At 34.8% G+C, this 26925-nt stretch overlaps 2 protein-coding genes and 1 long non-coding RNA gene across 6 annotated transcripts in view; 2 read left to right on the plus strand and 1 right to left on the minus strand.

The window, feature by feature from the left end:
* LOC100648209 overlaps positions 1–18299 on the plus strand; it is a 94551-nt gene extending 76252 nt beyond the window's left edge. For 3 of the 4 annotated variants that reach the window (XM_048408095.1, XM_048408094.1, XM_048408096.1), the window contains 5 exons: positions 4254–4617; positions 6087–6283; positions 9844–10233; positions 13287–13486; positions 13892–18299. In XM_048408095.1, the coding sequence (XP_048264052.1) occupies positions 4254–4617; positions 6087–6283; positions 9844–10233; positions 13287–13486; positions 13892–13973 (1233 nt within the window). In that variant the 3' untranslated portion in view covers positions 13974–18299. Of the gene's footprint in view, positions 1–4253; positions 4618–6086; positions 6284–6347; positions 8346–9843; positions 10234–13286; positions 13487–13891 lie in introns of those variants that run through there. The other variant, XM_048408097.1, reaches the window with a different exon arrangement.
* Positions 18300–18351: 52 nt separating this feature from the next.
* On the minus strand, positions 18352–26380 carry LOC100649382 (alpha-N-acetylglucosaminidase). Its single transcript, XM_003397125.4, has 14 exons — positions 26259–26380; positions 25994–26157; positions 24573–24751; positions 23796–24014; positions 22497–22724; positions 21962–22025; positions 21756–21901; positions 21262–21346; positions 21023–21172; positions 20535–20677; positions 20288–20447; positions 19809–19999; positions 18976–19361; positions 18352–18692 (listed from the first exon to the last, which is right to left on the minus strand). The coding sequence occupies exons 1-14, from the start codon at positions 26338–26340 to the stop codon at positions 18577–18579; spliced, it is 2313 nt and encodes a 770-aa protein (XP_003397173.2). The 5' UTR covers positions 26341–26380; the 3' UTR covers positions 18352–18576.
* LOC125385550 lies at positions 26368–26899 on the plus strand. Its single transcript, XR_007224960.1, has 2 exons — positions 26368–26748; positions 26854–26899. It is a non-coding gene; the product is annotated as an uncharacterized LOC125385550 (long non-coding RNA).
* Positions 26900–26925: the final 26 nt, after the last annotated feature.

Genomic DNA, 26925 nt, shown 5'->3' on the forward strand with positions numbered 1-26925 from the left:
ATTCGGACAAAATGGCAAAAGTTGTTTGCTAGTACTTATCTCGTTATGATTCGAGGGTCGTAGCAGAATCGTATAAATGGAGAAATATAAAATCATGCTATATTACACCTACATCTAAAAAGATTCTTGGCATCCAGTTTGAATTTTCATTTTTGCCAAATTGCTCGTTTTCCTCGTTCCATCGCTTGCCAGGCAGAATAAAAATATCTCACTTTCCAACTAAAATAAAAATAACACAATTCAGCATACAGAGGGTTGAGCAAGTGGAAGAATAAAAAATCTGCGACATATCATCTCCGTTGATTCTACACTTTTATCGCTAACAATTTCTTGACGCCCAGTTTGTATGTGAATTTTCACCATTTCCGAAGTGCACGTATCGCGCGTTCTTTCATTTCTCAAATAAAATAGAAATAATACAATTCAGCACAAAAATAGAATTGAGCAAGTGGAAGAATAAAAAATCTGCAGCAAATTCTACACTTTTATTGCACCTACATTCTAACAGTTTCTTGGCGTCCAGTTTCAATGAGAATCTTCACCATTTTCAAATTGCACGTTTCGTTTCTTCTGCCCACTTTTCCGCCCCTCCAAACCATGCTCCCCCCATATGCACAGTTACGTTGGATCCTAAGTGGTCAGTGCCGATCGACAAGTAGCCGTCATTTGCCTCGCAACGAAAAACTGATTTTCATGGATCGAACGTGGAATTCCATTCCTCCGTACGACACGAACGTCGCGAAAATTAGACGGAGGTGGACAGAACGGGGCGTGGTTTGGTTAGAAGTTGGAAAATTTCGTTCGCCGGTGTAGCGAGGTGAATCCCAGGAATCCCTAGGATCGAGGTAAGAAAGTAAAAAGGAGGAGGCAAGGAGAGTTTGCTCTGCGGGAAGAAACGTCGTTTCACGCTCTTAAGCCGAACGTCGGTTTCGATTCGATCTCCGCCTCGGTCACTTTACTGCTCTTTCTCAGCTACAAAGTGCAGATCGGGATCAAATTTCTGCCAGATACTCGGCCAACTGCAACCTGGCAAATTGGAAATTTTATATTTCAAGTATACATTGTACGATGGAGCTTGTCGAGTTTGATGGAGCGATATTTATGCGACGTTGGTCTATTTTGTTGATACGAACGATGGTAAAAATTATTAGTGCAGAGGAATTTGTTAACGACGAACGAAATAACGTCAAATCAATAACAAGAGAGACGAGAATGATAAATGTACAATGACGAAAGAAAATTGCAACTTTAAGTTAGACATTGTTCGAAATGATCGATTGATCGTCTTGTTTATTAAGAGAATAATAATAATCTCAGCTTCTCGAATAGAGAAGCATATTGGTAAAAAATAATTAATTAAAGCAATGAAAAATAAATTTATATGATTTTTCTGTTGCTTTTACACATTTTCACGATTTATTGGATTGCCTGAAATATTCATAACATGCCCGACAATTAATATAAAATACTACTGCGTATTTAGCGAGACTAAACAGAGGTGAAATTTTTTTATTCCACAACCAGCAGTGCATCGCCGTGAAGAATAAAACACGTGAAACTTTTTAATTAATTTATCTGAATATTTTCATGAAATTTTTTTCATTCCTACGAACGTTTCGTGGAACACGATATACAATTTACGAGTTCTCGGAAACCAGTAGTATATATCAATGATATCACTTTCAAGAGATGCGGATAAACAACTGAGTTCACAGAAAATCTGCACAGAGAACGCTTTCAAAGATTATTCCCCGTATTATTCGTACCGTTTTGTTTCTATTAAATTTGCCAACATGTATATTTTATTCGGCAATAAATTGTTTAGATTAATGGAGAAGGTTTTTTTAAGCAAAAATCACTAATGAAATTTGGTAATTTGTGATCGATCATTTATTTCGTACATGTCACGAAATATCCGAAAATCGATAATCACGGATCCGATTGATATAGGAAATTGAAACCTTCGAGCATCAACTGCTGTCCAGCGGACGCGAAATTTTCCGAAGCAATGGAAAGGATTCTCCATTAGGATCGAACATTGCTAATGAAATCTAATTTTTGTTAATCTATGGCTTCGCGAGGAGTTATAGAATTTCCAAGAATCGATAATCGTTCGTTCAATTAATCAACGTTGAAAATTGAAATTCTGTGTTTCAACGCGCACCGCCAATTCGTCTTTATGCGACAAAGAAATTTTCGAGACTACGAGAGGGATTGTCAAAGAAAGATCGTCAGTTAAATGTAATTATTACTTAACAGTGGCTCCATTTCCAAGAACTGGTCGCTCTGAACGTAATTGGAATTTAAAACTGGACGCTCCTGGACGTGTAAATTTCAATTTATTATCGAAAATTTCCAAAAGAAGTGAAAAGGATTCTGAAAGGAAGAACTTACGATATAATTTTTAGTTAACAATGGCTTTAAAATCTCCAAGAACTGATCGTTCTGAGCGTTGAAAATTGGAAACTGTAAATTTAAAAACCTTCAATTTCTTATCATCCCCCTCCAAAAAAAAAGAATTTCCAAAGCAATCAAAAGCACTCGAGCTTCTCCGACGCATTGAAGATGTCGAGCTACGGTTATCACTAAAATCCAATGTTTGGTTACCCTGTGGTTTTACGAAGGACTGCACGTGTGACAGAATTCCCAGAAATCGTTAATTGCGAGTGTAATTAATATCGAAAATTGAAGGCCACTGTTTCGAACGTACCATAGTTTTCTGTGCCACAAAAGTCAAACCGAAGAGGCAACAGCCAACTAGAAAAGGTAGCGGCGAATAAAAATCTTGCGAGACAACAGCCACGATACCGTGGAAGTTAAGCAACAACGTTACTGGTAATTTAATGAAGGTTCATGCAAAACAATTGTGTTTTGTCGTTCTTTGTTTTCTGTCCAATGTTCTTTTTTCGTCGACATCTACTTTTGAGGCTGCAACCGCTATTTTTCTAATCCCGCGGAAACATCATGCGCGACAACCGTGAAATAAACGAAAAGAAAAAATATTGTACGAAGTTTACGGAACGTGTAGGCACATCGTGTGCTTTCCATTAGAAGCAACACTTCTGCCGGAAGATGTACCTTGTTTTTCTTTTTTTTTTTTTTTTCAGTTTCTTTCTTTTGATATTCCCATGGGAGAAGAAATAACGAAGGGTAAAAGAAGGGTGGTGTGAAAAGAAAGTTTCTGTGGACGTCGACAAGACGAGAATTTAACTTTAATGAACTCGTATTGTCTTGCAAACTACGTTTTCTTTTTTTTCTTTTTTTATTTCGTGAATGCGACATTCAAATCGGGGAGATTGTTTTTTTAATTAGGAATTTTTTATAATTAACTGTCATCCTGTTAAAGAAATGTAATTTCTTCGGATTTCTCGCGAAAAAGTACGAACTGTTGTGTGAAGTGAAAGCGAAGTGACATTCGTTTAAATTTAAGTCCTTCCTTTTCCAGGAATTTTGAAAGAGTAAATTACGAAATTTTCAGGAACTATCTTGTAATTCAGTCATTTTTATACTTTCTTTGGATTTCGTTTAAAAACAAAACGAACATACAAAGCGTACAATGAAATGCATAAAATGAAAACTTTTGCAGTAATAGAATAGAATTGTTAAATCAGAGAAACTTCGTTTAAATTATAATCCTTTCGTTCTAAGAAATTAAAAAATAATTAGGTAAAGTACTCGCGATAATTGTCTTTCAATTTTCCGTATATATTTTCTTTAAACTGCCGGAGACGTGAAAACATCCAAATTCCTTTAAATTTGAATCCTGTCGTTTCCAGAAGTTCTTAATAATTTTCTATCGGTCTACCAAAAGAAAAAGGAACAAATTTTTCCGAAGCACGGAATTGTATAATTCTTCGCAGCAATAAAACTGTGTCAAACCAGGAGAAATTTGTTCCAGGAATTTCTAATATTTACATGTCAATTTACTAAGAAGACAAACGATTATCGAAACACAGAGCCATAATTATACCTGCAACAATAAAAAACTGTGTCAGTTCTTTAAGATTCTTTTAAAATTTGAATCCCTCTATTTCCAGAAACTTTGAATAATCATCCATCGATTGGCTAAAATAAAAAGAACGTGTCTTTTCGTAGCACAGAACTGCGTACGATTCTCTGCAACAGTAAAATCGTGTCAAATAAAAAGAAATTCGACTAAATTCAAATTCTTCCATTTCCAGGTTCTTTTTTAGTGTCGACGATCTCATATCCGTCTTTCTTTTTTTTTTTTTATTTTATTTCTCATGTTATAGGGTTCCTACGGGATCGTAAAACTAGTTTACAACGAGGAGGACGAGACTCACTACGCGATGAAGATTCTCAGCAAGAAGAAACTGATGAAGAAGGCGGGAATCTTCGGTAGAATGGCTCCAGGGAAGAAGGGTGCGGCTAACCCTTTGGCGAAGGTCTACAGGGAGATCGCGTTGTTGAAGAAATTGGATCACCTAAATGTCGTGAAACTGGTGGAGGTTCTCGACGATCCGGACGAGGACAACCTTTACCTTGTTTTCGAATTGGTCCAGAGGGGCGAGGTACTTCAGGTACCTACCGATAAACCACTCGACGAGGAAACTGCCAGGAAGAATTTTCGTGACGTTGTAATGGGCGTCGAGTATCGTAAGTGATTTATGAGGACTTAATTAAATACGTTGGCTAACCATAGAGAATCTAAGAAACAATTTAAATTTAACTAAATTTGGTAAAAATGTTTCAAGTGTTTTATTTTATTATTTATTCAAATATGTTACATTGTTACTTTATCAAATACTTTAACCTTAGCAGGTGAATTTCTAGCGTGAAACACAATTATTTGTAACTTGAAAAATAAACCGCGAAAGATAGTTTCGTATAAGAACTATTTTCATTGTTTCAATGTTTCAAGTCGACCACCTAATATCTTGTGACACTCAGTATAATTACTAGATTACGAATTCTTATGCAAATTTATATTGTTATGAATATTAAAGAAGCGAAACCAGATTTCTTTCACGTGTACATATTATAGTCAGAAGTTTACGTTGCATGTTTTGCCTGCTCTTTTACAGAATACATTCTCTGAACATTTTTATACATTCAAATTATTCATGGATGCATAAAAATCTGCAATCTAAAGCCTCGCCTCCACCGCAGCAACATCGAGCAGCCTTTTGTCGCCTCTTGTCACTGCCCGTGCCAAGTTGCAAGAAATTTCCGACGAACAGCAACCTATAGAGACATTTTGTCCACAACGAACAAGCGGCTATCTTTTCAAGAAGTAGGAGCAACAACAGAAAGTTGCTCGATGTCGGTACAATGGAAACGAGGCTCAGCCCCACAGTCCACGAGGCTAAGCTTCGTACACGCGTATTAGATGCAACAATGCTGAGAGTAGATACGCTTCCATTCAGCGGTCATTGTAGCGCACACCTGTCCACGAAACCGCAGCGAAACCGTCTTCATCGTGACAATTGGCGTTAACATTGCGTCAGTACGTTGTAACCTCGCGTCATAACACGACGTCAGTGGCGAGACGCGGGCTACAGCGATACAATGAAACGTGGCGATGAGTCAATGCCTCCTCGTCATCGTTTGATATTTTCATAGCGATACAAAATGTATTTTACTTCACGCTTCGTACGTCAACGATTGGAATACAATTGTGGCGTAAACGTATCGCCGTATCTGACCCATTTGCATCGTTGTCCTGCTTAAGACGACTGGTCCCTATCACCTCGCGCGGTCGGTCGTAGGTGCAGTAAATGACATCCAAATTCTTCATGGAGAGAATTTACTGTTCAAAACGATTCACAGACAACGTTACTTCGCAAACATCGCATCTTACATTCTTCGTAACAGAGGAAAAAAGTAAAGATTATTTATTTAAAAAAAATTATTTAGATTAAAATGGAAATAAAAAGAAGCAGTTGCAGCGCGCGGATTAATCCGCGCTTGGATGCAAATAGGCTAATAAACTTCAAATAGGCTTCTGTAGGGCGACGCTTCGTGGACAGTTGGTCGATAATTATATTTAATTATATTTAATATATCTCGTGGGTGTTCTTAAAGTTCATTGACCTTGCATTGCCGCTGTTGTTGTTGCTGTTTAGTGCACTACCAGAGGATAGTTCATCGTGACATAAAGCCGAGCAACCTGTTGGTAGATAGCGACGGTCGCATCAAGATCGCGGATTTAGGTGTCAGCGCGGAACTGAGAGCATCCGGAGAATTATTGTCCGGACCAGCCGGGACTCCAGCGTTCGCGGCACCCGAAACAACCACGCCTGGCGCCCATTATTCTGGAACGGTAAGTACCATCGGCGTACGAGGCTATCGTCTGATCGATTTTCAATTTCGCCCCGTATTTATAGGCGGCGGAGAATTATGACGCCGGCTCTGTCCCTCTCTCTTTCTTTCTCTCTGTTCAGTCGTGTCGGTATCCTTGGCTGCCATCGTTCCACTTGAATTTCGCGATGCCAATTGTGATCGTAAATGGAGGACATCCATGGCCGATCTTCTTTAGCAAGTGAACATAGGAAAAAGGATATGATAAGTCACATTTTCGGTTGTTTGTAATAGGATTTGGTGTAATTTTATTGGGTCGTTCGAGAGGCCTTCTAGGATGATTTTTATTAAATAGCTGTTAAAATTGGTTTTGTAGTAAATTTTAAAAATTAAATGCGAAGTGCGATACTCTATTTGAAATGAGACAAATGAGATTTGAAATGAATTGTCCGGGTAAATCTTATTTGAAATAAAGGCTATTATTATGTAGAGGATTGGCTATGTTAAATAAAATAACAAATAATTTGCATTTCAAATGTCGTATTTCGCACGCATTTGAATAACAAACATTATTTCGCAATACGACAACGTTTGCTCTCAAAACTGTTTTCTTTCCATTTGCTCATAGTTGATACGACTTTTTAAGATAAACATACAACAGGTTGTGCAGTTAAAATAGTTCACTGTTTCAAATGGTTACTCTTTATTTATTTCTAAAATAAAACTTAACCATCCACGTCGTTGAGCATCAAATTGATCGAAGAAACAAACATTTACTTTTGGAGTTAAGCATTTTTATCGTCCTGTTTATCAACACCTCAAAAATATGTTTATAATGTTTGTGTCTTTTTGTAAAATTCCATACATCTACTGTCCAGTTTTAAAAGAAATCTGTATCTTTGTGTAACTGATCTAAAATTATTCCTTTTCTTAATTACGTTGCATTGACATAATTAGATTATGACGTTAACAGCGATATCGATTATGCCATATTATCTATTACCGTATTAGCGAAAAACCTGTATGATCACGGAATTAACGGTTAATGAAGACAAAACAACTTTAATTAAGAACGTTTGGCATAAATGCACGAGTGTACGCGAACTAACTCTGAAAAGAAGAGACGAAATTTGTTTTACAAATGATACGGTGCACGTGCTTATGCAAATGTGTAATTTATAAAAAAAAAAAAAGAAAAAATCTAGGAATACTTTTTCCCCACATACGAGGAAAGTGACTCTGGGAATCTGATTATGTAAGGTAATTTACATAATACAACTGCAACAGCGAACACGCGAATCTCAAGTGAATTCGCTTAACTGCTTAAATAAGAAAGAATAGAATTTTCCATAGACGTGTCATAAGTCTTCTGCTGGGTCATCATCATTTGGAACTCGTCAACAAAATCTATCGATCGTATAAAAGACAAATAAATCTTAAGATATTGTAAAAAAAAGCCAATTTGCAAAATGTAGTTTAAAAGAAGCACGATCTTAAATTTTTAATTCATACAGATATATCATTTCTTTAATTTAACACGTTCAAACATAGAATCCTGTGTATGTATATTTCTAAAATTATCATCTACACTGTCAGAAAATGCGAAAAAAGAAATGTTATATTTTTCATAGGTTTACAGCTCAATACCACGTTAAATGCATAGGCTGAAAAGCATGATCAAGCTTTGGCCTAATTGTCCAATCGGAAACGTTTCATTGTACTTCAAGGTCACTTGCATATTTTACGAACAGTATAAAAGATCGATGTCGCTCGTACCACGTACTGACTTCGGTTTGAATGAAACCATGTGAGCCTGACCAAACAACCATAGATAGTAGATTTGAATTTCTTTTTTTTTAGCTGTGATCAAATTTAAGGGGTGAAACTACCCTCCAAAGTACGGTCCTTTAAACGTGAACTTGGGAAGGTTTACGTAAGCGGGACAAATTTTTTTGAAGGAAAATGAAATGATTTCTAACATGTTGAAAGAAAACGCTGTGATCAGTAAAGGATTTTGAAAAATATATAAAAAATATTGGTCGTTCAAAAAAAAAAAAAAAAAAAGAAGATAAGAAAAGAAGGAACAGTAACTGTGTATAAAATAAAAAAGATGGCATTCTTTATTGCACAAACAACGATGTACACACACGTAGTGAATATAAAGTTGACTCGCTGTTTGTATATGTGTGGCCACGTTACACGTACCCTGAAACTTTTTGATAAGAAAGTTGGGTCACATAGGGCCACGCCATTTTACTTAGATTGACCGTGACACGTTCGACGTAACAATTGTGACATCGAGTTTAATTTAACTTTCTTTTATGCTGAATCGTGCCTGAATTAACTTTGAGTCCAGTTGATAAGTCGAGTCCAGTTCGGTTGATATAGTATTTTTAACTCGATTAATTTTTCATTCCACCTACATTCGACGATCAAACTTCGAGTTACTATAAATTGAAACATTGCTAGGTTTTTCTAACGTTCTCCCGTGTAACATAAAAATTATAATATCATAAATTATTGTATTAAAATCGTATTAAATATTATCAATATTATTATTAAATACAACATAATATTTCTCTTGAAAACGTATTCGGTTTTCAAGAAATAGATAAATCACCGCCTACAAAAGTATTAACTTTAATTCTAACACCATTCTCTTTAATACCATTGACTCGTCCAGATCAGGTCCACGAACTTAAATGGAATTAAGATCTTCGAATCTCTTTAATAATTAACCAATAATTAACCTAATTTAGAACAATGTGGGCGTACTTAAACTAGCTACGGATTGTTAATCTTTGGCTAAAATCAGAACGGTGGTGATACAAGAGAACGATATAGATATATCTGATTCAACTTAAACAGTAAGATAGGATTGACGATCACAACACATTATTACGCCCTCTGTCATACAAACGACCGAACGTGTAATTTGACGTAGACTGGAGTAATTTCATCCCTTTCATGTGTATTTCCATGATTACAACGGGGACGTATCGCGTGACCTTATCGACAAGTCGATCGATCTAGCCAGTGGAGTTGTGGAAAATTCAATGTCCACGAGAGTGACACGTTACCCAATTCATTAGCTGTTCAAGAGCTGTAATTACTAATCAGTTTCTTAACTGACGATCTTCGAATTTTTGTTTCGTCCTAAAGATAAAAGAGAATTTCAATGGTTTGATAAAAATTGAATTCACATTTTATGTTTTCTTCGAGCAATCGGGAAGAATTATAATATTTGAAGAAAAAGCTTAATCAACCATATGATCGGCAATTCTTTCGAAAGTTACGAATATTTAAGCATGAAGTATATATTTTATGACACGCTGTCCCGGAACAATTTATAATCCACATTTTGTTGAAACTTTACCAACTCTGTCATAAAGAGAGCCAGTGAAAATATTTTATGAGTCTCTAACATGGAAAGCTTCCAGATAATAAATTAGTGGGGATACCAACATTAATCTTCCTCGCTAAAAGCTAAAAAATAAATGGAAAGTAAAATAAAAGTGGAATTAAAAATTGGAAGCATTTAAGATAATTTTTCATTAAAAATGAATATTCCATGTGTTTCAGTTATGTGACGTATGGTCAATGGGCGTGACACTCTACTGTTTAGTGACCGGAAAAATCCCTTGGGATGGCGCTGGGAGTATAATTGGTGTCCAAGCGGCGGTACGCAGCGAGCCGTTAAAATTTCCGGAAAAACCCGTCGTTTCGGAAAATCTTCGTGAATTGATCACGAAAATGTTGGCGAAAAACCCAGCTGAGAGAATCAAGTTATCAGATATCAAAGAACATGCCTGGCTGACCAATTGTGGCACTGAACCACTGCCAAGCGAGGCTGACAACTGTCGACTTCCGGTTACTGTTACAGACGAAGAAGTAGAACGAGTGGTCACAAGGATACCCAAACTCGACACGTTGATTCTTATCAAAACTATGTTGAAACAGCACAGTTTCCAGGTAAGATTCTATCGTTTAAATTTGCCGCTATTTCTAACTTGTTGACTTAATTTATTATATGTAAATAAAAATAAATTTCACAATTATGTGTGAATGATTCGTGGCATAGCCAGCTTTGCTTAGTATGGTTGAGAAAAAGAAAATAATATAATTCGATAATTAATGTTTACAAAAACAGTAAGAGGAGGTTAATATTTTATATTTGGCGCCATTAATACACTATTCAAATAATTTGGCTCGCAATTTGTGAATAGCAATTATCGATATTCGATAAATTGTAGATTAGTTCTAGCTCGTACAGTGAAAACTGCTATGGCGCGGATCTGCCAACCAGTATCAGGCTTTAATTAATAAATCCCACAACTAGTTTGAAGTATTATGCCACTGATTTAGCCTTTGACAATCCAATTATAATTTATGTGTTCCGCTTTACTCGAACATAAAATCATGCAACAAATTGCATTTAGTTGACGCACTATAATACCCTTTGTTTCCACGAGTGTTCTATCTAAATATCTTCTAACTCGTGGCTATCGGTAAAGTAGAGATCGTCCATAAGTCACATATACTTTTTCATGTAAGATTAACAACTTTTTATGCATTTGTTCATTTATTTAAACGTCGTACTGCACTATTTATAAACACTTCGCATTTTTAAAAGTACAAAGAATTGATATTCAATTATATTCGCTATTACAAGGTATTTATATATTAAACTATAGCATTCTAACATAGACATCGTCTTTATAATATCATAGAATTCATTAATATAATATATTTTATGATGTTATTGAAACTATCTTTCCTTCTTTCTTTTCAATAAAAGAGTTATGACGAATCTTTTAGCTGTTTCTTACTTTGATAGTTTTAAACTCTCATATTAGTAGAGAGACGCGCGCATAAATTGATCCTGACAAATGCTCGATTGTTAGCTAATTTCTCTAAGAGGAAAAGGTTAGAAGGTGAATTATTATTGATGGTCCCAATTGACGAACTTTTCTATTCAACTTGTAAAACTTTTTTTGCCATTCTTTCCTTTTACTTTAATGCTCGAGGTCGTTAAGGCGCCGTTCTATATACCGTGACAGTTTTCTTACCCCACCCTGGTTATCTCTTCACCGTAGTTTGGGTGATATTAGGACGAAGCGCTAGTTATTGCCAGCTTGTCCCGTATAATTGCATTAAAGGGAAATGGATCCTTTACATTCGCGTGAGATTCTTCGCCCTTCACCATGGCCAACTGTACGTCGATGCGATAAAAGTCGGAATAACGCAGACCTCGCCGTTAAAGTGCAGCCAACTGTAAAAATTCACTTGACTCTTCGTGATTCTCCGAATATCCCGCGTCGGCTGAATACATAGATCCTTCGTGGCTGCAAATGAAGCGATAAAATGAAAATACGAAAAAAAGTGGTAGATATCGTTCGAATACCGTGAGACCTTATTTTCCCATTTGCGATTAACTTTAACGAATGAAAGATTTCGAAGATATGTAAGCTAGAAAATAATAAAAATCGATTTTTTATGTTTTTATTAAATAATTGTGAAAACTCGAATCCCAACTTACAGGAACTTCCCAATTCTGCAATAGTCAGTACCAAATCTTTTTATTGTCTCCGAAGCCCCTATTTTATAATCGTCAGTGAAAAGTTATGAAAGGGCATATAGAATTCTATGTGGTGGGGATAGTAAATGCTCGACGACCTTAAACGATTCAAACTTTGTCGCGAGCTATAGATAGACTGGAAATCGTCGTCGATTAGGCAACTCCCAGATTCGGATGGGTATGAAAATGAATTTTTTCTCCCATAGAGGCTTTTCATCGAGCACATTAAGCACATTTGGAACAGTCATTCGCGATCATGATAGAAGGCTGTTAGTAGGAATTTATGAAATGGGAAGTGTGATGAAGACAATAGCAGTTCAGTGACTTCGATCTGTTAAATCTAGAAACTAGTTTCTTTTTCTATAGGGACCTCAGCTTGAGTACTATGAAGTCGTTTAGATCAATTCACTCCTAACCATCACAAAAGTTCAGCAATAAACACAAGAGATATAAGAATCTAATCTGTAGTGATGGCTTGGCGATTTTGAGTGCATTAAACTTCGTTACCAGCTATAGAATCAGTGCAAATTGGGATTAGGCAATTGAATCAGACCTTGTTGGACCAGAGTTCCTTCTCACAAATAGACTGTGCATCGAGTATCATAAAATCGTTCAGAGCAGTTCGGTCTCCGTTGCGATAAAGGAATCGGCCATTGAATTTCAATTGAGACCGACATTTGATCTCGCGCTTGGGGCGGCGAGCAACGGGAGGTCAAGCCTCTCTGTTTCTTTGTTTATGACGCGATACTGGCCGCTCCCGTAGCGTGGAAAAGCTACCTCCTGCTCTCGCCACGGCGCCACGTCTCTGGCCTTATTATTTGACGAGCACAGTCAGTCGATATCAGCCGAGTTCAAGGAAGGTTGACGGCTCCGTAAACACGGCAATAACGCCGGTGGAGTGTCGATGTCATAAAAGCGTAAAGCGTTTTTCTCGCTTTATTTCTCTCCCTCTTCTTATCTTTCTTTTTTGTTTTTTCTCCTCTTCTCTTATCATCTTTCACCAAAGGTTCAAACAATCTCGCGAAAATAGGTCGGAAATTCGCAAAAATTTCACAAGAGGTCCTTTGAAATCCTACCCTTAGAATCGAGAACAATGTTCGAGCAATGGTATTCAGAATTAAACGTTCGAAGGATTATCTGCTCCTCGAGAGGTCCTTTTTATTTCTGCTCACGTTTCGTAAACGTTGTTGTTCAGTGGAGTTGCGAAGGAATCGAAGCGTGAAAAAATTATCTATTCACGTGTGACGTTTTTCTCTGATTTTCTCATTGCTTCTACAAATTGTCACGACTCTATTTCTGGTGCACTAGCGCTCAGAAGTATCCGGACGCTTTGGCCAATTTGTAGCAACACTTTAATCAATTTGTGACACGGAATTGATCGTTTTGAAGAATATATTTTTGAATAATGTTATTTTCAAATTGTCAGGGTTTGTTTTCTGATGTTTAGAATCCCTTCCTGCCGAAGAAAAGTGGGAAAACGACGGGTACCGATGTAACGGTGGATAACATAGAACTATCCTCATCAGGAAGAGCTGAGGAGACCTCACCAGCGAGGAAAGCCATAAGAAATGCAAAGTCGGAACGATTTCAGAGAACGGGTAGAAGCAATTCCGCGCCAGATTCTTACGATTGGCAAACAAACGGCAGGTAAATTATTCACGATTCAATCTTTTCGATATCTTTGCTCCAAGTTCTCCAAACCTGATTGATTATGGTCCAAAATTAATTGATTGTTCTTGAATGATGATATTTTATATCAATGTTTGCTATCTATATATTTCGTATTTAATGACTCTTCTGTTTTATCGATCGAAACTGGATATGTTTCACAATTTTCGGGGAAAATTTCGTGGTTGTACTAATTTACGCCCGTAATGTATCTTATAATTGAAAAGGTTATAGTTGAAACAGTGGTTCTCGATCTCTCTAATTATCATTTATTCGTTTAGTTTAAAATAAAACTGCATCCATTTATAAAATTATTGTCCCAATTTCATTGAAATGTATGATAGTTTATTATTCTTATTTTCTCGTCTGTGTTTTTGAAAAAAGTTTCAGACAAATATCCATAGACAGTCCCCTTCCTCCGGTGACGGAAGCAACCAGCCAAGAAACAGAGGTCGAAAAACGGTGATATCTTTAAACAAATCGGATCAACACGTCGAAGAAAACCACGATCAACCAATCGGTTGATGAACACGGTATGAGCCGACTTAACATTCGATGATGTAATAAAATTGTTAACTAGTGCAAGATTCATATTATATTTTTGACTTGGAATGTTTCTTTAGGATTTTGAACAGCTAAAAATTATTTAAAAAATCTTTTTCGATAGTCGTTGTTCCAAAATATTTTAATGGCACAATTTTACATAAATTTAAAAAAACAGCGAAAGTCTTGAAATAGCTTGGAAACGGCTACTTTTCGCGAGGACAGTTCGTTTCAAAAACAACGTGTCGCGAATATTAAAAATTATAAAATAATTTGTCGATCATGTACCAAACCGATTACTCGGCTGTACGATTTAGAGTCGACAGACGGTCTGTTTAGAGGCGGCGTCCATTTGCGAATTCGCCTTAAACTCGACAGATGGTACTTCCTCGATTTGTGAAACCTGAAAGTAACGAATTTAGAAATAACTCGTTGCTACAGTTCGAAAACAGCTGGAGAAAAGACAAGCTGAAATTAATTTAAGGAAACGCTATGAAACTGTCAACGTAGACAGTCAAATTAACGAGAATAAAAACCAGGTTGGACTATTCTCGGCTGAACCAAATTTTCGAACGTAGATATAAGAAGGAACTTAAATATATGATAAATATATTTTCAATTGTCTGCTAACTTCTTCGGATGATGTTCATTTCTAGTCTTTAAATAAATATGGTATTGTAAAACACTTTTAAAATACTAATTATCTCCTGTGTGCTCTTGGAATGTTATAAAATATTTACAAAATTATTTCTGTTTAGTTTAATAAATAGCAAATAACTAGGATACTACAAAATATTCCTATATGAATATTTATGTATTTGAAATATTATTGGAAATATTTGCGATGTTACATTTTTTAAAAATCTCAATCACCACGACCAGTGATGATACTTCATTGCGATTTAAATTAAAATTCTCTAAATTTTGTTTTGCATTTTTCTGTGATTTTAATCAACTAAATTTGAGGACTACAGTTGGATTTAATAATTAGTTTATTTTAACGAATTAATTCACACACTATTCTTCATTAAACTAATTTTTAAAATAAGAAAATTGACAAGAGATGAGACAGTGAGACAAGAGATTTCTAAAATAGAAAAAGTTTTTCTCATTTATACTTTCAATTAAAAAATAGAAAGTTCGTTTAAATTGTAAAGGATTTGGTCTGAAGAAGTTAATGAGACACTTGGAAGCCAGATGGCGTTTTACTTACGAACTTTAACTAATTGTAAGTAGCGTTAGGTAGAGGGCGAACTTTGCCAGCTGAATGCTGATAGAATTAACCGTATTTTCTATCCACGTTAGAACGTAAGGGGCTCGAAAGAATAGCCTGTTGAGACAACGACATCGTTTTAGACTCACGTTATCACGAGAATGGAACATTGATTCTCGGCGAGCTTTTTTATTTTTATTCTTCTGTGATGTAATCATGCACATTTTCGTACTTCTACGTGATTTAAGCGATTCGATAAAAGTCTTTTTCGTAATACATGGTTTAGGTATCAACATTTCCAAAAAAAAAAAAAAAAAATTGTAATTCTATGTTCGTTTTAACCTCTATTCGTTACGAGGATGGCAGTTCCTTTACGTATTTTTATTTAAGTTCTATAATATGTAGTTTGCTTTTGTGTATATATGTATCCTCGAAAAATTCAACGCGGAATCGGGAAGAACGATCGTGCGATCTTTTAACGAAAATCATAGCACGTTAACCCTCCTGTGTTCTTTGGGCCATTTTCGACCGAACATTGTGTTTTTCTATCGTTAAGAAATGTTTGATTTTGAGAAAATTGAGATGATATCATTATTAATACGTGGAAGAATTCGATGATTGCGGTAGGATTAATACACAGAATATCTCAGAAGCATGATCATATAGCATAATAATATTAAATTTAATGAAATTGAAAGTACCCCTTATAATTATACCATTTTACCTAATGTAATCAGCTGATCGTAAGTTCTAACCTCGAATCGCAAGATCGTCTTTCCTAGCCCAAATAAAACGAAGCCACGAACAAATTGATGTGACCTGTATATAAAAAGAAACTTATGTCTCGCGGATAGTGCGAAGCACGCGACCAATCGAACATAACCAAAGTCAGATTCGTGATTTCGTTGGACCTTACTGATATCCGGGGGACCACAAATGTGTATTTGAATTTAATCGATAACCGTCGAACCTCACGACCGGATACATTCGATGATCATATCATGTCCTGATCTCACGAATTCTCCTGAAACGACAGGATTCACAAACAAGCCCATGTTGGCGACTAGACATCCGTTTCCTGATGTTATCAACGTTTATCAGTAGGCTGCGGATTTTTATGCATTTATGGGCAATGTGAACATACAAAAATACGCAGAATGCACGTAAAACATACAAAGATACATATAATATATAAAATATCTAAATAACCGTTAATAATAATACCCGTTGTTTAATAAAAGAAAAAGAAACAATTCTGTTGGAACTCTTAGCTTCCATTTTTTCAATGATATTCATAAAAATATGAATTTGTATAAATATTCGCAGTCTATTTATTAGCAAGTAACAGTAGCTGTAAGAGCAAAACGACGTCAATAGATCGTCTACCGATGGCTAATATTTCATTTATTCGTAAAATTTTGAAATAATCTGTAGTGCAGTATATATTTTTATAAATAAATAGAAGAATGTGACGAAGAAAGTAAAACTACTTAAAATTTTTAAATATCTGTTTCGATGATATTGGTTGATATAGAGGATGTTTCATAACTGTGGGGCAAAATGGATGACGAATTGTTTGTATTTAAAGAGTTAAACTTTAGATCGCGCTGCATTCGCACTAAGAAGGTCTCAAAGGAAGACATGTGGTGCATCGGTAGGCCTTCTGCGTCTAATTGTTACGGGTACGTGTATCATAAAAAGACTAGAATCTTATATTTACGATATTTCTGATGGTATGTAATATTTTGAGCTGAAAAATTTCATCCAATCTTACTCTAAACATAATTTGCTTTCTATGTATCAAAGCTTACACTTTCTTCCATCTTGATTCTACCCTAAAAAATTTTTGAAATTTTACCTCGAAGCATGATATAATAATCTAAAAGCGAAACAAAAAAAGAAAAAAAACCACACAAAAAAAGATAAGAATTTTCATCATTATCTCCTCGAGCTTAGAGAATTTCGATTTAGATTACGATTGATAATATTTACAAATTTTCCACTGATCTCGAATAAAAATATTACGTATCCCCAGAAATATTTCTCGGACCGTCCCGTCGTCGATAAAAATCTCCTAAACGTTATTCAATGGCTCAGGTTTCGATGACATTTTTACCCACGGCGGTACATTTTCGTGTATGATAATGGATGTATCTCACACGTTACGAATATTCTTACGAAATGCACAAGATATTTTGTACTTCTTATTAGATGCGCACTATGTTTCTTAATCTACTTGTAATAAAATAAACCAAATCATGTGTAAAGTAGGATTGGCCCTCAATTGACAGTCAATTTCACTCGACGAGTTAGATTCCCAAACAAAAGCAATGAAAATATCCAGTAATTCATTTAGAGACAACTAAATAGCTTATAATATAAAACAGATAAATCTCGAAATCTTTGAAAGTCTATTCTAAATAGAGTAAATCGTAAATTTTTCATTTGAGAACGAGAATATTTCAAACGATCGTCATAAATTGGCCAATTGAGGGATCGATTATCGACGATCGTGTTCGTGATCAATGTCTAACGCGAAACAAAAGAAAAATCGATCGTTGAAGCCGCGAGAGGTCGTTAACTGACGCTGTGACCAAATCCAACATGGCGATTCAAGTGAAGTGAGAGTTGGCTGACGTTTTCGACTAGTGTATTGATTTTTTCGACAATCAATCTCACAGATGATTTTGGTTCGTTATTTTTAATAAACGAAAGAAAAAATAGTCGGTCGGTCGGAAGTGATTACGTTTAGTCGTCTACTGCCATAATATTGACCAGTGAAGACGAGCAAGGAGCGAAGTATGTATCTATGTAGTACTTTTATCGATAATTCACGGGTCTAGCCGATGTACTTGGTAAAGTGGACAGGTATTTGTGAATCATGTGTAACTCCTTTTTATATAATTCGTAGGCGAATTTATGATTCTCCCCCTTTTTGCTCTCAGCTCGAATTTGTCGTTGTTGTTTCCAATTCTGTAATTTTATTCGACTGTTGTAGAATGTCCTTTTGTCAATAATAACAATCTTTATAAAGTTCATGCTCTGATATTTTAACCATTGTTTTAATGAATATGAAATGAACGATTCATTGATATTCACAATGAATATTTTATGTACAATTTTTGAAACATCCTGCATACATATATAAATACATTTCTTTAACTATTAGTGGCATATGGTATTAAGTTTGTATGTTTTCTTTCCATTTTATCATTTACAACAATATTATTTTTTACTAACAACTTTTAACAACTTTTACGATGAATGTGACCAGTAACAAGCCTAATCACTTTGAACGATAATAATTGAAATATTACATTCTTCCTTTGTCTTTCATAATATTTAAATATTTCATGGATCTGAATAAATCATAAATGGACGGTTGATGCCATTTAGATAAAATTCGCATTGCTATGTCGATGCAATCTCCTGTGAACAAAATGTTTCCAAGTTCAAAATTAAAGTACTGTAAATTTGAGATGGCCAAAAAGTCTGATTCCAAACTTCCGGTATCAAAAATTAGCGATTTCAATATTTCAGAGCCAACAATTTCTACATTCAAAAGCACAATAAAAGGAAAGCTTGACCCTTAAATTTCTATGTTAAGAAATTCAGATTTTAAGATTTAATATTACAAAGCTCTAGCTGAAAAATTTCGATAAGAAGAAAAAATTCAAATATAAAAATTTCAGGATTACAAATTATCTTATACCTGTCGCATTTGTTGGATAAATTTTTCTGGAGAGCGTAAACGGTTTTTCAACTTCTTTGAAAATCCGTTCGTTGATCCTCGTGATATTCAAGCTCGTTCCTTTTGTTAGACTAGTAGTAAGCGCATCCAGGAAAATAGCCCAGCGAGGTTTAAAGTAATCCGAGACAATTCCTGACCACTGTTTGTTCGCGTAATCTCTAATCTCTCCTCGTGGTCCCCACAGAGTAATCTGATTCCTCGCATTGTACTCATACAATTTCGACTCGGCATCGTCAGTAGCCAGATTTTTCGCCATTTCTAGCCATGTTCCCAATAAAAAGTCTTCACTGGATGCTAAGATGGCTTCGAGGTCATCGAACAGTTCCAATAGACGATCAGCTTGCAATCTACATGTATGATCAATCATAATTTTAGAATGAATCAAAGACATTTTCAGGCTAGAGATCTTTATGCAAATTTATACCTTTTTAAGTAAATTAGTTCTTTAACATTTTTTATGAATATTTTATAGATCCCCAAAGCTGTTTTACCTTAGATAGCTTACATGTGTATTTCTGCATATTATGCAAATTTTATTTTTACGCCTTTAAATAACGCATAAACGCATAAAAATCCTTAATCTAATAATTAATAATATTGAAATGATACGAAAATTATATGATAATATATCTCTTTGAAATTTGATGAATTATGGAATTGCTAGAATTTATCTAATATCTATTGTAGGTAGGTGTCATGTACTATCTGTTGTAGGTAACAGAACTTTCAACCTATGATCTACCGTAGATAATACAACGTTTAATCTACTCGGTAATCTCATATCCAGAACTTACTTGAATGTTGTCACATCCTTTTGATTAAACGATTCGACTAAAGCAGAGTAAATTTTATCCGCTTTTAGTTGAAGAGCTTGTCTAGTTATATCAACCAGGTCGTGTCGGTAGAGGGTGCTGTTTTGTCTTCCATGCCTCGCTTGGAGGAATATGTACCAAGTAGAATAGAACTTCTCCGGATCATACCAAGTCTGTGCAATGTCCCATATTATACATATTTAATAAATAATTGAAAAGACTAGATCATTTTTATAATAGTTAACACAACGTTGGCTCTTAATGGATTGATTGAACATTATATTAATTTTCTAACCGGTTCTGGTTATTAGATAAACTTTTATCGAAATTGTATACGTGAAATAATGATTGCCTCTATGTTAGCAGAACTTTGTTCTCTTTTAAATTACGATAGCTGCAGCTTTGGAACGGTATAGGGAAAAATCTGGTAGAACTTCAAAGAGAATAGTAATTAAGCTCACCAGTCGAGCGAGATTCAAACTCGGTCGCCTGGTAATCACGTATTTCCCTCTAATTTTCGAAATACCTCGGAAATTGTATACAGTACTACCCAAATTCTTCCATGCTGCAACCGCGTACTCATTCCATGCTCCATATCTTCGACTAGCATAATCTTCGAACCTGAAACAGTGAATGTTACAATTTATGAATACGTAATTTTGTATGCAATTATTTTTCTAATGGAAAAGTTAATAGATATTTGTCCACCAATTATCCAAGTTGACAGGTTCTTGACGATAAGCCATCTCGTTCATCAACTCGTAAATAACATAATTTTGATTTATGCCCTCTGGTGTCAGACCTGTCCCGATCATTGTACTTCCTTCCATGTTTCTTCCTTCGAAAACTCGCTAAAAAACAATCGGTAATCACACAACAAAATTATCTCATTGTTAGTTAATCGTGATTGAATTTCTTAAATGAAAAATTCAAATTTAGATAATTAAAGAACTATTACAAATTAATTTTGGAAAGTTAAGACTGAAGGAATCTTCCACTCTTTTCAAATGTTAAATACCTTTTAATGTTGTTTTACTATATAATTTGAATCTTCTTTTTACACGTGTTGAGGTTATGTAAGGTGGTAAAAGACAGCGCCATTTTGTGAACGAACACTCAGAACATGGCGCACGTGCACCAGTGATGAAATTTGAGAGTAGAAGATTGTAGAGAGTACATTTTTATAGAAAACTTACGCGATTAATAATTTGAGCAGAACCAAACATTCCAAGAGTCCCACCAAAATTGTGCAACATGCACCAAATAAATGGCTGGCCATAATAGGACTTTAGTTTACCGTATAGCGGGAATTGTTCTGATTGAAGGTCCAATACTATCAGTCTTCCCTAAATTAAAAACCGAGGATCACAAAGAAGATAAGTATTGTATGAGCTTTTAAAACATTCATTCAAATGTCTGTTTTAAGCATATTCACCAGTGGGACTGAGGTTAAGAAAGTCTTTATTCTCGGCTCTGTCCAGAACAAAGCATCATGAACAAAGAGCCATCCTTGCATTAACCTTGAAAAATAATTTCACTTTTGTGTATCAGAAAATAGTTTCAAATTTCGTTATAATACTACTTTGTATTTTCTGCAAATTATCCCATAAAGAAGATTATTAATGTAATATATATCTACACATGCTACTGATTAAAAGTTTGGAATTATTATGTCTTCCAAAGATTTAAAACATTTTCAACTCAGATTCTTGACAATTTAACATCTGCAGAATTAATTTCCAATTAATAACTAGGAGAAATAAGATATCAGTGAAATGAAGCAACCTATTTCAAATTTTCCATCGAAGCTGTAAATTACCAATTATTATTATTAGATTAATAAATGATTACATTAATAAACTGTTAACAGATTATTAATATACGTTAATATACGTTAGTATATAATATTAATCTAATATATCGTGATACCATATTGCTTGTGGATCGACACTCAGCATAGTTTGAAAAATCGAATGTCCTACGTTCCTCAAAAATTTCAATTCGCTGGTGGGGGGTTCGTTTTCATTGAAAGTATCGCAATTATATATGTGATCGGTTCCAAATTCCTTGATATACTGGAAACCACGAACACAGAGGTGGAAATATCCTTTGGGAGAATTTTAGATTTCACCTACCGTTCTCAAAAATTGATCTCCAATTTTATGAAACAGGGGATCTGTAGGTTCCAAAAGATAAGGGCTGAAAATAGATTTATATCTTCATTCAGAAATAATGATGTATAGCATAAAAGTAAGAAATGATAATCTTGACAATGTTTAAATGCTTATCATTTTCTCTAAATAATAACAATCCGTTATCTCTGAACGATAAAGCTGCAAGTAAGCAAGATTTAATCGATGATACAGATTGAGTAATGTATCAATACATCTTATCATTGATTAATTAATATTATGTACATTTAGATCCAAAATATCACAAAGCAAATATTCATTGTTTCTTAACTATTTCATTATCAAAATTTCGTTTGCTTAGAAGAAAGAAAAGATGACAGTTTATCGCAATTTTTTATTACGATCTGAAAAATTAAAAATCAAGTAAATGGTACCAATAATTGTAAAATTCAATAATACGATGATAGATATGTAACATAAGATTCAATAAATGTAGAGTTGAAGTGATGTCAGAGGGATAAGAAATTTTTTTTCTTACCAACAATATTTGTCCGAAAACGAATTCCATGTCGCACTTTTCGTCACGTTGGCTTCTGGAAATAGTCTGGGGAAAGCTCTAGGTACGTGCCCAGTAAAAGCAGGAAGAACAGGGATTATTCCTAATTCCCTCATCCTTTGAAGGATTTTGTGCTGCAGTTGGAGCGATCTTTCGTGCCAGCTTGAGGTTAGAGGACCACCAAAACCTCGAATGTTACCCATTCTCGACCTAATTAAAGGATTAGAATGAAAATTGCATGGAAGAACAACTAACCAGTCGTTTAAAAAATTGCGATAGATCAGTTTCTCACATTTATTAGTTCTCTTTTGACTTGTAGGATTCCTAAATGAAGTAGCATGTTTTGGGTAATTAGGAGGCAATTTGAAACTAATTTCGAAGATTGGAGACTTTGAAATCTCTTTTTTACTACAATCTTTAAATCAATTTTTTAATACAAAAATTAAGTTTCAATAAGAAGAATTAGGAGGTAATTCTAAAACATTAAGATGTTAAGTCTTCCCCATTTTTCTGCTAATTTTAAATTTTAATAGATTTAGCACAGTTGATCACGGCCCATATTTTTTTTCACAGAATCAAGTTTCAGACAAAAATAATGAACTAATTTCCAATTTTCCCATTTTTTTAAGTTTTAGACGATGGTTGAGTGGAGAACCAAGTTTCAAATAGCCAAAAAATGATTGAAAACTTAATAATTTCCATGATTGAAGAAATTGTATAGTAACCATGAAACTTTGGACCTATTGATTGTACTAAGACAAGGTAAACGGATAAAGTGTCTTCTCAACGATTCGTCAAATAGATAATCCTTCCAAAATACCAGAAAGTTATCGATAATTCTACAATGTTTTTTGTTCCGAGGAAATCAATAGTTAAATACAAACAGTTTCATAATTAGAGCAGATTTTCTAAGAGAGATAAAGAAACAGATAAAGAAATGTTTCATCGATATACTGCAGATGTTGATGGATTTATAGAAAATCTCAAAATTCAGAAACTATAAAAATATGAAATATGCAAAATTATTCATTATAATAATAGCTATAGCTTCCATTAAAACTGAAATAATAAACTTTATGAATGAAATAGGCTGCCATTCAACTTTCATATCTTCAGGTATGTTCACAAAGATATAAATTTGCATAAATACCCGCTGTCTATCTATAAATGAGCACCTGCAGAATTCATTATATATTATACTTCAGAAGTATACTTGGAATTATGTTACGAATGTCAGGATTCCACCACGATTATTGTAACGGAAAGCATTGTAAGGGTTACCAAGGCAAAAATGCTGGCCCGGCAAAGTGCTCATTAATCTCGTCTGAAGTGAAATTCAATTGGAGGTATACTCTCTGCCAGATTGCCTCTTGCCCGTTAAAAGCAAGAGCCAAATTGATTCCATTAAGGGCCATCCAGTCGATGTTTCTTTCCCACTGATCCCATTGCCACCATGCGAAAGTGTAACCCAGAGTGCATACGTTCTGATAGTACCTAAACCTGTGCAATTCATGGATTAAGTAGCATAGGAATGAAACAAATATTTATTAGAGAACTTAAAGACTAGACTAGACGAGAAGGACTAGATAAATCAATTTTTGTCAATTTTCGAATTTTCATATTACATTTAGCGTGACATAGTCGAAACAAGAGCAATCTGTTAGGATCCAAATTGAATATAATTTAATGAGTAATTTTAATTTTAATAGTGACATTCAGATGTTCTTAAAATGTGCATTACGTATAATACTTGATCTGTTCTAACTAAATCTAATAATATGTAAATAATCCTACCAAGCCTAATTCAAGAATTAAATAGTGTCGAAGAGAAAGACAGATGAAGATTACACAGGAGCAAATGTATTTGACAAATGCATTTTTGTCGATGTTCATGTATATATTTTGTCTGGAAACCAAATTGCAACATAATTTGGTAATATAGGTTTCATTGACGTTGCAGTGAATTCAGCAATTGCTGCTTCGTACAAAATATGACTTATCATATTCATCCCTTGCGGTTTACGAGTGGTTTCATCTTCTTTGCTTGAAACTTCGTACCTATCATTGGACGTGACTTTTACTCGAACATCTGGTAAAGTCTGAGGAAGTTCAATCTGATTCCCCTCCCATGAAATGTGAACGTTGCAATAAGTCTTCAGGTAGTAATGCAAGCCCCAAGCTACAGCCACGCCGGAACTGCCAAAGATCTCCACTTGATCCAAGGAGTTTTTCTTGATCTGGCAATTAAGTTGAATTTGCGGTTGCGCAATAAGTAAACTACTGATTTTTATGTATGTATGGAAATTTTGAAGGCACAAAGGTACGAAAGAATTGCAATTCTTTGCTCTTTCGAATACTTATAGTAGAGCAAACTATTCATAACTCTGGAATTACCATTATTATATTAATTCCATATTATATAGTCTGTATATCTGGATAATAGATATATATATATCTATGTATCTATACTAATAAGACCATACAGTGTCAAGTGCAAGGTCGAGGTCTTTATCAAACTTGACAGCGTAGGTTGGAAGCTTGCGGACACAAATATCTATTCATATCTAGTGCTGTGAATAATTATAAATCAAAATCAGTATTTCGCATTATATCTCCAATATTTCCAAGAAAACATTGCTCGTGCCTGGATACGTTACGTGAACTCGTCTTTGTAAAGACAAATTGAACGCTATAGGATATCAGGAGATCTTACATGGCGAATTATTGCCCTTCTGTAACTGAGATAGACGACAAAAAGGTAATTTTTCAATAAGACCATGCCCCTACTCAAGAAGGCAGCCGCTACAAAAATGTGATTTCAAAATTTTGAAATAGGATTATTACCATAGCCATCGTTCAATCCTGATCTAAATCCGATCAAGTATGTAAATCCTGCGGAGGATTCTAGCAAAAAAGTTTACTATCAGGAGAAGCTACCTATAGAAAATATCGTTGAACGTAAAAAAAAAGAATAAAACCCGGGTAGGTGGATATTCAAAACGAAACTTTAACCGGTTAACTGCGTTTGACGAGTATACTCGTCGTCACTTGTGTTTACCTACGCACTGCACGATCTAATACCACGAGAGATTTCTAAAACCAAATTCCGCAGTTAATTGGTTAAAAAAATTATTGGATAGCGTACCTAACACTATGAATAACAAAAGCAATCAGAAATAAAGAAAAATGCGCTAAATATTGAACGAGAAGGTAATGAAATTCACAGAGAGTTTATGTTCTTTTCACAGCCGAGAACACAAGTTTAAAAGAAAAAGTTTAATTTCTTCCAGAGTTCGAAAAAAGAAAATTTTCGTTTGTTGTATCTTCAGTTTCGGTTTGTATCGTAACATGAAATTATACGAACGATCCTGTCAACTATTGTTTCGATATTGTGAAAAATCTAGAAACAGAATTGAATTTACAATTATTCACGGCACTGTGCTTATCTGTATAGAATTATAACTTGATATACGAGTTACCAAGAAGGTATCTAGTCCAGTAGGACCAAGATCAGGATTCACCACCATTAGGAATTTTGCAGCACGTTCGCGTCCCAATAATCTTTCAGCGACACCTCTGGCAGCCTCAGCCTGCACTTCCGGTGAAGTCCGAGGCTTAATGTGACCCAAAGTGTTCTGAAACGCTGTTCAAATTTCCATTTTTTAATCTTTTTATATTATAATTATATTTAACATATTATATGACGATCATGGGAATAGGATAATGAAGAAAAATTCTGCTTACCGTCTGGCTTTGGATCGCGACAGAAAACTGTCAAAGATCCGGAAAGAAAAACGATGGACGCGAGTAACGAATGGATCAACATGATGCATGAACGTGTCGTGTCTGGAAGACTGAAACTATTGAAAGAGATGGTACTTGTGAACGTATTACTATTTATAGTCTCCCTACTCTTCTACCATTTCTCTTTATCTAACATGTCCTCCGATTACCATTTATCTACTATGCAATTACTCTCGCGACCATACACCATTCGTCTCGGAGTCTTCGTTCGTATCACTCGCGAAATAAGATTTCAGCTGATCTACAAACTGTTACAAGATATTTCTACTTGGAAGATATAAGCATGAAAAATTGTATACACATTTTAAAAACAAAGAAGAGCAACGAAGAAAGTAAATAAAAAAATGTTCATCTAGTTGTTTCAAAGGTGATGGTGTTTTGTGAAATTTGTGAACGTTAACTGCTGTTCCTTTAAATCTTCAACTTTTTAGTATGTATTGTATTGTCTTTAATAGGAAATTAATTTACATCTCTGTATTAATTTCATATAATATTATATATCATTTCTTGCTAAAATAGTTAATTCTTCTTCAAGGTAAAATCACAAGTAAAATCATTTTCAAACTTAGCTTGGGTTTCATTAAAAAAGGAAAGTAATGGACATGGA

This window comes from Bombus terrestris, chromosome 8 (assembly GCF_910591885.1).
Source record: "Bombus terrestris chromosome 8, iyBomTerr1.2, whole genome shotgun sequence".
In the NCBI taxonomy this organism is placed as follows: domain Eukaryota; kingdom Metazoa; phylum Arthropoda; class Insecta; order Hymenoptera; family Apidae; genus Bombus; species Bombus terrestris.